The sequence below is a fragment of the Erigeron canadensis genome, chromosome 5 (genome assembly GCF_010389155.1).
Source record: "Erigeron canadensis isolate Cc75 chromosome 5, C_canadensis_v1, whole genome shotgun sequence".
In the NCBI taxonomy this organism is placed as follows: domain Eukaryota; kingdom Viridiplantae; phylum Streptophyta; class Magnoliopsida; order Asterales; family Asteraceae; genus Erigeron; species Erigeron canadensis.
In genome coordinates, this window is record NC_057765.1 from 9,189,924 (window position 1) to 9,203,242 (window position 13,319).

General features: G+C 29.9%; 2 protein-coding genes across 2 annotated transcripts; both read left to right on the forward strand.

Moving 5' to 3' along the window:
- The first annotated feature begins 339 nt into the window (after positions 1-339).
- LOC122601149 lies at positions 340-1,905 on the forward strand. Its single transcript, XM_043773917.1, has 2 exons — positions 340-677; positions 1,509-1,905. Exons 1-2 carry the CDS (start codon positions 340-342, stop codon positions 1,903-1,905), a joined length of 735 nt encoding a protein of 244 aa, XP_043629852.1.
- Positions 1,906-7,611: 5,706 nt separating this feature from the next.
- On the forward strand, positions 7,612-8,357 carry LOC122600489 (17.9 kDa class II heat shock protein-like). Its single transcript, XM_043773211.1, has one exon. It carries the CDS (start codon positions 7,687-7,689, stop codon positions 8,158-8,160), a length of 474 nt encoding a protein of 157 aa, XP_043629146.1. The 5' UTR covers positions 7,612-7,686; the 3' UTR covers positions 8,161-8,357.
- Positions 8,358-13,319: the final 4,962 nt, after the last annotated feature.

Sequence of the window (13,319 nt, forward strand, 5' to 3'; positions counted from 1 at the left end):
AATTATAATATTTTTGATGTGAGAGTTTGAGATGGTTTAAATTCAAAAAAGAAAGATTTACTTGCAATAAAATGGCCAGTAAGAGAAACTAATTTAAGTTATCCAGTAGATAAAGTAGGTAGACGCTTCTCTTGTTTGCATTAGGTACGTAATCTACGAAATGGTGATACAAGTGATAGAAAATGGTTGGCTTACTCAAAAGAGGTCGATAAAGTATTTTGTTTTTGCTGTAAGTTATTTAAGACTGCCACAACTAGAAGTCAACTAGGGAGTGAAGGAATAAATGATTAGAAACATCTTAGTGATACTTTAAAAAAGCATGAAAATAGTTCTGAACATATGATTAATTTAAGAACTTGGTCTGAGCTACGGTTAAGGTTAAGTACAAATCAAACAATTGATAAAGAGTTACAAGAAGTTATTAAAAGGGATACCGAAATTTGGAAAGAAGTATTAGTAAGAATAGTTGCTCTTGCTGAATGTCTAGCAACATATAATTTGCCATTTCGTGGTACAAATGAAAAGCTTAATGAAAAATCTAATGGAAACTTTTTAGGAATACTTCAAATGATTGCTAAGTTTGATCCAGTAATGAAAGAACATTTTCGTATAATAGAAAACAAAGAAATCCAGTATCATTATCTTAGCCATAAAATTCAAAATGAATTGATTGAAATGTTAGCATTCGAAGTAAAAAATGAAATAATTAAAAAAATCAAAGAGGCAAAGTATTTTTCAGTAATTCTTGATTGCACCCCTGATATAAGTCACAAGGAACAAATGACTTTAATTAGAAGATGTGTTGATATGTCCAGCGTACCTATGAAAGTAGAAGAGTATTTTTTAGAGTTTTTAGTTGTAGAAGATACATCGGGTTTAGGTCTTTTTAATGTGCTACAAGAAGTATTAAAATCTCTTAATTTAGATATTAAATATGTAAGAGAACAAGGATATGATAATGGATCTAATATGAAAGGAAAACATCAAGGTGTACAAAAAAGATTACTTGATATAAATCCTAGAGCTTTTTATATGCCATGTGGTTGTCATTGTTTAAATTTAGTACTGTGTGATATGGCAAATTCTTGTCATAAAGCAAAAACATTTTTCGGAACTTGTCAAACGATATATACGGTGTTTTCTAATTCTACCAAACGATGGAGTGTATTACTTGATTATGTTGATGATTTGACTTTGAAATAATTATCTACTACTCGATGGGAAAGTCGTGCAGAAAGTGTTAAAGCTATAATAACTCAAATTCCTCAAATAAGAAAAGCTTTAATACATTTAAATGAAATAAGTGATGATCCAAAAGTGTGTAGAGATACTGATTCATTGATAAATGGTGAATTTTCAAGTTTTGAGTTTATTCTAAGTTTGGTTATTTGGCATGATATTTTACTTAAAATAAATTTAGTTAGTAAGAGTTTACAATCGAAAGATATGCTTCTTGATGTTGCGATTAAAAGTTTGGATGGATTGGTTAATTTTTTTAATATTTATAGGAACACTGGACTTGATAGAGCTATTATTGAAGCTAAAAAAATTGCTGAAGTCATTGATATTGAACCTGAATTTATTGTTAAACGTGTTTCGTATAGGAAAAAACAATTTGATGAGATTCCAAATACCGAAAGAGAACAACAATCTGCTAAAGAAAATTTTAGAACCAATTACTTTCTTGTTTTAGTTGATATGGCTCTTTCACAAATAACTACTAGATTTGAACAAATGAAACATTTTGAATCTATTTTTGGTTTCATGTTTAATGCATCAAAGTTATATTATTTAGATGATGAGCTATTAAAAACAAGTTGTTTGAATCTTGAATTTGCTTTGACACACGATAAAGATTCTGATATTGATGGAAATGACTTGTTTACGGAGTTACAAATATTGTAGGTTATGTTGCCGAGTGTAGCATATAAGGGGGAAAGACCGTGGACATCTATTAGAATCATTGAGTTTGCAAAGAAGATGGATATGTTTCCAAATGTGTTACTTGCATACAAAATTTTGTTAACCATACCAGTCACGGTAGCATCCGCGGAACGTAGTTTTTCAAAATTGAAGTTATTAAAGTCTTACTTACGAAGTACCATGAGTCAAGAGCGGTTAAATGGGTTAGCAATCTTAAGTATTGAAAGTAGAATTTTAGTTAATGTAGATTATGATAAAATAATTGAAGATTTTGCATCAAAAAATGCACGTAGACATCATTTTAGGTGATTCGTTTGTTGTAATTTCAATTCACGCGTCTTGTAAATTTGTAACTTTTAGTATATTAATAATATCGGCGTGGGGATGAGCCGCCTAGCTTGACTAGGTTCCAAACCCTTAAAAAAAACTTTGTTGTATTACTAATTTTTTACATGGGCATAAAATCTATCATCTAGTCCTGAGCATCCGAATCTTCAGGACCGGCTCTGCCATCAATTGTCATTATCACGGTATCACCACTATTCCACTAACAATTAATACCACCACCATCCGTCACATACGTATATGTTAGTACATCAACTACACGTCTACACGTGATACTACTGCTATAGCATTAAACCCATTAAAGTTATGGTTATAGTTCCTAATTAAGTTGTAGGGACTTAAAAAGTATCTTAAACCTAAACAGGGTTTAGATATAAAGCCTATGAAATGTTTCACTTATAGCTTGTTTGGGTTGGTATAAGACTTTTTTTTGACCATTGGGTTGGTACTAGATAAAACGTGATATAAACATCAATTTATTTACTTATATTAAAACCATCGTGTAGAGCCTATGACTTTATGAATTAATGTTGGCCTAATAAATATTTGAACAACTTCAAATCTAACATATACAATTCAGGTGAAAGAATTATAATAACATTTATACCTTCAGACATACATGTATAGAATTTCAAATATAAAAGAATACTCGAATTTTAGCTGGTTGAAGACACAAATAAAAACATCTAAGACACGATAATTTATGAAATACAATCAGTCAATAATCTGCCTCTAATTCCTCCAAAATCTCAATCAGCAGCACTTAAAATGTTACAAAACACCTAGCATTACTATCAAACAATGCCCAATTGATAAAGGTTTATGCCTATTACTATATATATATATATGAAAACTAAAGGTACGGGATTCCGTGCCTTAGTTTTTTATTATTTTTGTCACGTTGATGTCAACTTTTTCGTCCTTTTCAATTTTCTTTTTTTTTTCCTTAAAGATTGTATACTTTTAGAGTTTCTTATTTTTACCACTAAATTTTTGAGTTTTTTTAACTTTAGTCTAACTTTTGGTAGCTTGTATACTTTTAGAGTTTCTTATTATTATCACTTAACTTTTGGGTTTTTTAACTTTAGTTTAATTTTTTGTATACAATTAAAATTTACTTTTAAATTCACACTTTGACGTAATTGAATAGTTTAAAGAAAGAAAAATAAATTGGCATAATATTTAGTTGTAGAAAAATATAAAGACAAAATAACAAGATCCAAAAATTGAGATGAAAATTAATAATGAAGCTTTTCAATATCATATTAAAATGGAAACCAAAAATTTATATTTCAAAAAATGATATTAACAACTTGTTTTCCTTTTCTTTTGCAAAAGGATTAACAAGTAAGAACAATAAAAATAACTTGTTTGGTAAATTTGATTGTGCAAATGAAATCATCGGGTTTCTGGTGATTATAAATAAAAGGAAAAGAGGAGAGATCAAGTACACACATAAGTGTGTGAGTGAAAAGAGCGAATGAGAAGGAAAAAATAACTTTTATTCTATTTATTTTATAAAAATATTTTTTTCAAATCAATATAGATATTTAATGCATAAGTTACTAATATAAATTAATATAAATTGCAAACAGTTGAATGTTCAATAACTTTTGATCTGAAAATAGTACTTTAAGTGTGATCTATTTATATCATGTTAATTGGAGATGTGTTTTATTGGGGTGTTAGCCCAGTAGTTAGGGGTTTTTCCACAAAGTGATTTTCTTCTGGGTGGTTTCAGGTTCGAATCCTGTCACATGCAAATGTGGTGAGGGGGCCTTAGCAATGTTATACTCATCTAACACATGAGGAGCAAACCTTTTAGGGCATTGCCAGGAGATGAACCGGCGTGAGCGCATCCGCATGGGGGGTGTTAGCCATTTATCCGTTATTGTTTTAAAAAAAAAAATTGGAGATGTGCACTTTTAGTTATTTGTATTCAAATTTGAACAACAAACTTGTTGTAAACACCGATTGATTACATAATACAAATTTGTTTGTTTAATTGTTTCAATACTTCTTTTGATTATCCAATATAAGCTCCCAATGGTTTGGCCGAGAAGAGATGGTACGCCACCAACCTGAAGTTGCCAGATGGACAGGAAATCATAATCGGTGTCACAACGTAATTCTTGAGTTTCTTCCTAAGACCTCAGAAACTAAGGGGCCGTCAATTTTCCAATTCATAAGAGAAACAAGTAATCCCACCGAAAACAATTTATAACCGTTTGTGTTTTTGTACCCAGACAATAATCTCTTTGTCTTTGAAAACAATAGGGACAAAATCTTTGATTATGCAAAAAACCAAGTAAGAACTTTCCCACCGATCCCCTCGGGTGAACCCTGGAATTACCCGAGCACCGAGTCCGCTATATTACTGCCATTACGCATCGCAAATGGGAACGCGACATAAGTCGAGGTCATGGTTTGTGGGGGTACCCCAAGATGACATTTCTTGATCCAATATTTGGGATATTTTATAAGGTTCTTAACAATTGTGGGTGGTTGAAGATATCCAACCCGGGTCCACAGTGGGAAACTCAGATGCTTGGTAGTACTAATTGTACACATGTCAAATAGAATTGTCTAGGTTGGTAAAGAGAGCAATATACAAGTGGTGACCATGATATTCTGACTAATATATCAATATGTCATTCTTTAGTCACAAAATAACATATATCCAAATAAATCTTTAAAAATCATATATGCTATATTGTTAATTTTGAAATACATTGAATATCACTAAAAAAACTATCAAATATGTCATTTTGAGATTAATTAGTATGTTTTTGGACTTAGTATGTATTTTTTTAAAATGGTTTGTTTAAATTTTATTGTTTAGGGATTTGTACAACCTTGGTTTTGAGGTAACAATATATGTTACCTGGATATTGTTTTGGAAGACATTATATTAATTGTGTTTCGTACGATGTAAAATTTATAACATGTTTTCAAAAAAATTATAAATTTTATAAAACTAAGTTGACATTGATCTTTTAACAATATAATAAACTTAAAAAAAATGATAATATCCAATTTAAATAATCCATTTTTGTAAATAGGAAACAAAATGAAAGATCACATAATTAAAATAATGCTAGACAGAAAAAAAAATTCAAAAAAAAAAATAGTGATTAAAGTTTATACAAGGTTGGTGTAAAAATTCAAATAAAGTAATGTGTAAACTATATAAGTAACTAATACTCAGGTCCGTCCATTGGACGAGGAGTCTCAAGATATACAATAAATCTTATAATAATTGTGAAACAAAAAGTGTATGACCAATATCACAATTTACTGAATATAAAAGCTAAAAAAGAAATATATGAAAATTAACTCCATATAAATATTGATTTTAGCTTCTTTTTTTTCCAATTTTAGTTAAATAAAAAGAGAAACAAAAAGTGTATACCCATTATCACAAATTAATTAATACGAAAGCTAAAGAATAAACATATGAAAATTAACTCTATATAAATATTGATTCCAGTTTACCCATTTTTTTTTCAGCTTTAGTTAAATAAAAAGAGAAACAAAAAGTGTAGACCGATCGTAGCTTTTTTTTTTGCCGTAGGTTTTTTCTTAGGGTCGAGAATATGTGACGATTTTTTCTAGGTGGTATATATATAGATAATAATAATAAAGATTTTTTTACAAGATTCTTTTTTTAAAGGTCGTTCATTTTTTATTAAATAAGTATTAAAATGTAGATGATTAATAAGGAGGGAGTATTAGGCTAAAGAAGGAGGATTAGGGGTGTCAAGTGTACCCTCAACCTTCTCTTTTAGTTATATTATAGATATAAGGAAGAGGGCACGTGAAATATAAACATTCACCAACATGACACCCTTTCATTCAAAAAAAACTTAAGCAGTAAGGGGCAATGGTATAGTTGGCAAAAAGCATCGGCTACCATTAGCTCATTGGCAATCCTGTAGCACGTGCATTGGCTACTTTTGGCAAGTTATATCGGGTAGTTTTGGCCGATGCTAATAAACATTGGGAGCATCTTTGGTGACTTTTTTTTTTGTTTTCTAGTGAAAGTGGATGTTTTTGGTGGCAAATTGGCAAAAACAAAAGTAAAAAAAACTCAACTACACCACACTTTTTACAAGTTTTTTCCTATGACAAGTGGCATTATTGTATTGGCCTATTTTTTTTGCCAAATTTGCCAAAGTGCCAAAACTTTGACACTACACCCTTGTCCAGTAGTGAAACATTCACTAATTTAGCTTTTTTTTTTATTGAACACATGTTATTATTAAACGTAACATTTTGTCTACCACAATATCAAATGCTAAATAATAAATAAATAAAAAAAAAGATGGAAATGAGCCTAATACCTACCATATCGGCTATCTAAAATTTGATAATTTAAAAAAGGGAATAGTTTCCAGAAATATAACTATCTTTGACCGAATGTCTATAGTAGGAAAAAACTAAAGTTATGTGTATTGTATGTAAGCAACTTGAAAAAATGTTTATTGTATGTAAGAAAACATACGTGGCAACCATATACAGATGCCACTTGTCAGATTGTAATTGGTTGAAACGAAATTCTTCCATACAATAAACATTATTTCAAAGTTGTTTACATACAATACACACAGATTTAGTTATTTCCTACTATAGACATTCGTTCAAAGTTTCTTACATTCGAGAGAACTAATCCCTTAAAAAAATATGGAATAAAGGATTAATTAGGATAGAGTATTAGGCTAAAGAAAAGGGATTAAAGGTGCCAAGTGTACCTCTAATCCCCCCTTTTAGTTATATTATAGATGTGATAGCATAGCTGTGTGGAAGATTTTGGAACTTGTACTCTATGCTTAAAAAGCTACACTTCAGTAAATTTGGTGGCAAAAATGATTAGAAATAAAAGTTTGTGATAAAAGTGAGAAACACAAAAAGTAACAATTGTAAATTTGGTGGCAAAAATAGAAAAAATAAAAATTTGATGCTAAAATTTAAAAAACCTAAAAAAGAACAACTATAGTTAAGCTTGTTCCAAAATGTAGATAATTTGTAAAAAAAAAAAAAATCAAAATTTTGATGTTTAAAAAGATTTTTTTATGTTGCTGTTAATAAAAAGAATTTCAAATTTTCATGTCAAATTAAAAAGCTTTAAAGTTAATAAAAATAGTCAAAAAAGAAAAGATTAATTAAATTTTTTGGAGCTTGTTAATTAAGTTGGAGAACTCTCCAAAGTTTCTTCGAGGCCCAAGTAGAACCTACTAGAAGTGCCGGTGGTACTCCCCTGCTATTTCCAGAAACTTGTCCATGCTTCATACCCTTCCTATAAATACACAATTTAAATCTGCATCTCCCCATCGCATAATTCTACAAAAATCTCAAATATATTATACTCCAAAATCGCTTACCAAAAAAAGTTAGTCTAAACAATCGAGAAATATTAAAATGGACCTCCATTTCATTCCATTGTTACAAAACCTCCACCACATCCTGGAAGAAACCAACAAATCATCATCAGACAGCAACAGCAATGTCGGTGAACCCGGTCGGGCTTATGTTCGAGACGCAAGAGCAATGGCGGCAACACCAGCTGATGTGAAGGAATACCCGAATTCATACGTGTTCATAATCGACATGCCCGGTTTGAAATCTGGAGATATAAATGTGCAGGTCGAAGATGAGAATGTGTTGGTGATAAGTGGAGAAAGGAAAAGAGAGAATGAAGAAAAAGAAGGGGTGAAGTATGTACGGATGGAGAGGAGGATTGGAAAATTTATGAGGAAGTTTTCGTTGCCAGAGAATGCGAATATGGATAAGATATCTGCGGTTTCTCAAGACGGGGTTCTTACTGTTACTGTTGAGAAGCTGCCTCCCCCTGAGCCCAAGAAGCCCAAGACTATTCAGGTTCAGGTTGCTTAGACTGATTGTGTCGAAAATTGGAATGTTTAGTCTCTGTGATGTTTTAATTAATGAAGAATAAGTTGGATGGATCTTTTGTAGTGAAAGTGGTATTTTGAGTGATGTGGGTTATTTCGTTGGGTTGGCTCTGTTTTGCTGATACTTTTGATGTAATGAAATCTATCTAATATCAATGTTGGTTTGCTGTTCGATTAAAATGTAGTACTCCGTAATTTTTTATATTGGTAAAAGTCGTATGTTTATTTTATATGCATCTGTGAAATGCGCCATCGATTTAGCCCTATCAAAGACCACAAAACTACTTCCTCCTCACGGTTCATAGGTCTGTTTAAAAGCCTCTTCAGGGTCCACACATCGAAATTCCCATAGTCATGTTTTATTGTGATGTCAAGCAGTCCTATCGAACTTCTACAATGTTGTGTAATGAAATACTTAATCGATAGCTGAGGCCTGAGGTAGTAGAAATATAAATATAAAAGTAGGAGTTTTAGAATTAACCAAAAGGGTCATTTTGCTACCAGAAGGTCCAAGTGCAACAAGTGAACAAACCAAAATGATAGATGCGGCGCACTTTTTTTGTCGAGACTCCAATGAAATTTTGGTTTACAGTTGGTGCGGCGCATTTGTCCTGAGAGCATAAAAAGGAAATATTGAGGTGAAGTGCGGCGCACCACCTAATATAATCTCTGAAACTTTAATTATTTTGGATTATATGGTCTAGTGAATTTGCATTTTAAGGTCAAGCAATTTTAAGAAAAATAATTACTATAATCGTTAAATTTAAGAAGTTATCTCTAAATTATGAGAGAGCATCCTTTCATGTTATTTTTAACTTGATCCCAACCCTGGATTAAATCTAAGGGTTAAAATTCAAATATCATGTTTAAATTTTGACATTTAGATTTAATCCAAGGATTAAGATTTTTCTAACATAATTAGTCATGACGTCATGTTACCTCTCTCCTAAATTATAGGTATTTATATAAAAAAAAATTCAAAATGATGAAGACTTTTACACGATTATTAGTAGAGAAACGTTAGAAAAAAATAAAATTTAGTGAAGAAATACCATTAGCCAATTCAATTATCTCAAGTGTTTCTGTTGACCACTTGACCCTAGCATTTATTTGTCATCTTCTAACCAAAATAATATATATCTTTTTTACAAAGTTTTTATCCATTTTTGTTGGTTTCATTGTAATTTTTTTTTTCTGAGGGTTTTTTCTTTCTTTATTGTACATCAACATTTTCTAACCGAGGTTTTTTCTTTCTTGTATATCTACCTTTTTTCTAACTGAGTTTTTTTCTTTCCTACACATCTACAATACATCAAAAATTTGTTATTCAAAAGATATAATTACAACTAAGGTATTTCTTGATTAAAAAAAAAACGTTTAAAGTATTTAAAATGAATTCTAATATTGAATTTCATTTTAAAATTTTTTGTTAGTTTTAGAAATTTATAACTTTTGAATTCATTTTATACCTCTTGCTGTATCACAACAAAAAATGAAAAACTTAATTGTATCTATATTTGATAAAGCTAGAACTAAAATTAAAATAAACGAGAATTGTATGAACAAAATGGAATGTATGCAATAGAATTGGAATTATTAAGAAATATTAACCGGTTAATCTATCAATTTGTCTATAAAAAAATACATATATAGAAAGATTGTAAAAAACTAGATATATATCTATACGAACAAATAATGAAGTTAAATCTGGTATAATATCGTGGAGTTCAATTAATGATATCTGTCATATTTTGATTAGTTACTTTTATGTTTACTAAAATTGTTAGGTTATAAGGAGTTTATGGCCAGATAAGTATTTTTTTTTAAAGGTGGATACACTTTTAAAGTTGACAATCTACATAACATTCCTTGTTTATGCAGGCCGACATATTTCTCTATATAACTAAGAGAGGATATTTTAGGATTAATGTAGCAGTCTTTTTCTTTTGACAAGTAAGCTTTTTTTTATGTGTTATTTTATTAATAACTAGATTAAACCCGCACGTTGTACAGGGTTGACTAAAAACGTAACTTAAAGGTAACAAATAAATACATTTTTATTCATGATTTATGATAATATAAATAATTAGTTAGATTACAACTGATGCAAATAATAAAATTATAATTTATGATTATATGATATATATCAAATATGTTAAAATATGACTAATGAAACATAAATATTTATAAATCATATGCAAAGATGACACCTAAAAATACATAATTTTTTTAGTTATATATAAAGAATTAAATTTAAATCATTACTAAAATTTAATATATCTTTAGGACAGATTTAAGAGAACTTATATGATAGCATTAATTTGATTCAAAATGATATAGGTTTGCAACCGACTTATTATATACTAATTTACTGATTCAATATTTGTGCAACTTATTATATATTAATTTTGAAGGTTTATGATATGATGCAGCCGACTTCACGTGATAACAAATAACGGAAGAAGTTATTTTTAATAATTATAATGATGATTAAGATTAATGATTAGGAATAATTTAAATGACATGGATATACATATGACACCTTAAAATTAGAAAATTAATGAAAAAATGACAACTCATAAAAAATCTTACATGTCATGTTCTTATAAATACCAACTAAGCAAAAACATATCATCTCTTAGTTAGATAGAGAGATAGAGAGATTTTCTCTTTTAACTTAAAAAATCTTAAAAATTAGCTACCATAAAATCACAATTTGAATTGTCATCTAAAATTTAGGTAACAACATGGTCATATGTATTTTGAAGTTCCAATAGTAAAATGATTATACATAACCATCGGAAAAAAATTATGACCATAAGATTAGATTTGTTTTGAATTAAAAATTAGTAATATATTTAAATTTGTTACTAATTTTATTTATTCATTTATACTGGCAGAATAAAACTATAATTTTTAAATTCATTAAATTTTTGAATATATATATATATATTCTATTTGTGTTTTTTTTATTCATTTATATTATTAGTATTGTTGTAAAACGAAAGAAACAGAACAATAAAGAAAATAAGAGAAGTAGAGACAATGGAGAAATCTCTTATTAACATCATCAATACATATGTTTATATAGATACAAAGGAAGAGTCTTCTCTAAGAAACAAATCTCTAAATACAATACAAATATCTAGTTACCATATATGGACATCCATCTAATATTTATTCATAATACTCCCCCTTGGATGTCTATCGACTAAAGACATTATGCCCCGTTAAAACCTTACTAGATAAAACCCAATGGAACAAAATTCTAGTGAAGGGAAAAGAGTACATAATTCTTTTGATACGCTTGGGGATGTTGCCTCATTAAAAACCTTGACAGGAAAACCCAGTGGGACAAAGCCTTGCTCAAGGGAAAAAGAGTGCAACGCGTATCTTCTCCCCCTCATGATCACATCGCTTAAAAATTATCATTATTACCAAATGTTTTCAATGCTTGACATATGAAGTATCTTAACAATATAAATTTAATTGCTTCTCGTACAAATGAAATCCTCAAATATTATTCTCTTCACATATATTCACATACCATGTTTGAGGATTAGTAATACATCATGCATCTCATTTAAGTACATCCTCGTACTTCACAAGTTACACCTTGCCAATAAACTCAATGTAAATGATGTATGATCCATGTTTGAACTGCGAGAATAATTAGTGTTTCAATGACACTTCTAAACCAATAATGTGATCATTATCTAAAAAGTCATAAAAGGGGCATTTTAAGCATCATGTGAGCGTCATTCATTATCAATATCAAGTATATTTATTATTTTTCTCGTATTTGTCATGATGCACATTGATTCATTCTTAAGATATTAAAATTCATAAATCAAGACAAACCTTGTCTTTCATCTCCCATTCATTCATTCAATCACCATTGGACACTCCATCAGAGTTCCATCAAAATTGCATGAAATTTATATCATATCCAAATCCCTTTTTCTTTATAAATTTCAACCATAATAATTTCATCGACAAACAATATTCTCGAGAATTTTCCACACGCGTTTCAATCATTTTTAATCACGAGACATGCTTCATGCATTTTATATCCCTCATGGAATCTCAATATCAAATGAGCTCTAATTTTATATTCTAGATGTGAATCAATACTTTCTTATTTTTGCTAGACTTTTAATTTAGTTGCTTCCACCATATAATTTCTGCACTTTCAAGTGCTTGGACTCTATGTCCCAAACTACTAGTGTCTTTTCATCTTGGCCAATCATTCAAACATATCAATTTATGTGCATGCATGCTTTCAAGATCCTCACCATTATACATACTCTTAGCGCTATCATATTCAATTAATCTCGACGTCGTTTTTATTTATACTTCGATTCCACTATTCTCTAGACATGATACACTCATTGAGATCTCATTATTTCCGGGTACCCGGGGTTTATCAAAAACCTCCATGTCTAGTTTCTCATCATCAATCTCTTTTGGGGACTTTGTCCTCGACTTTAACCATCTAAATTTTATGCTCCTTTTATTTCGAGGCTTTATTTTGGAATCGACTTTTCTATCACTCATTATCAATCGGAGCATAAGCAGCTTTTTGGTCAGTTAACATTGCTGGAAATTACTAAATATTATGAATGAATTATCCCACAAATTTTAAGCTTATATTCATTGGTGTGAGGATCTTTGATAATTCATTCTTATTTCATTAGCTGCTTTCCACTTTCCCTAATGTTGGGAACATCTCCCCCTATTGTTGGGAAAACTAAATTATGTCAACGAAAAACTTAAGCCATAAACAAATATTACAATGATGGCTTTATTGAATACGTACACCTCTTTCATGTTTCAACTCATACCCAAAATAGACATACTAATGTCTAGTGTAATCAGACCGTTTCGTACTGAATCAAAGCATGAGCCTAAACATTTCTAAGGCACGTCTATTTTCCCAACATCATTTCCAACATTCATTAAAGTCTCATCTTTGTGCATTGTAGTGGAGCAACTTAATCATATATTGCACATTCAAAACTCTTATGAGAAATGTGGTTTCTGACCATAAACCAATTTCAATGGGGAGGAACACTATTGGCATGATGCGAGTTCATATTATTGCATGTTACATAACATGGCCCCATATCACATTCATTTTGC

Bases quoted from the DNA above. Each gene is read 5' to 3' on its own strand.
- LOC122601149 (XM_043773917.1), top strand. From the start codon at position 340: ATGATTAATTTAAGAACTTGGTCTGAGCTACGGTTAAGGTTAAGTACA. The intron at 678-1,508 runs GTTAGCATTCGA...TAATATTTATAG, and splicing joins CAAAATGAATTGATTGAAAT to GAACACTGGACTTGATAGAG.
- LOC122600489 (XM_043773211.1), top strand. From the start codon at position 7,687: ATGGACCTCCATTTCATTCCATTGTTACAAAACCTCCACCACATCCTG.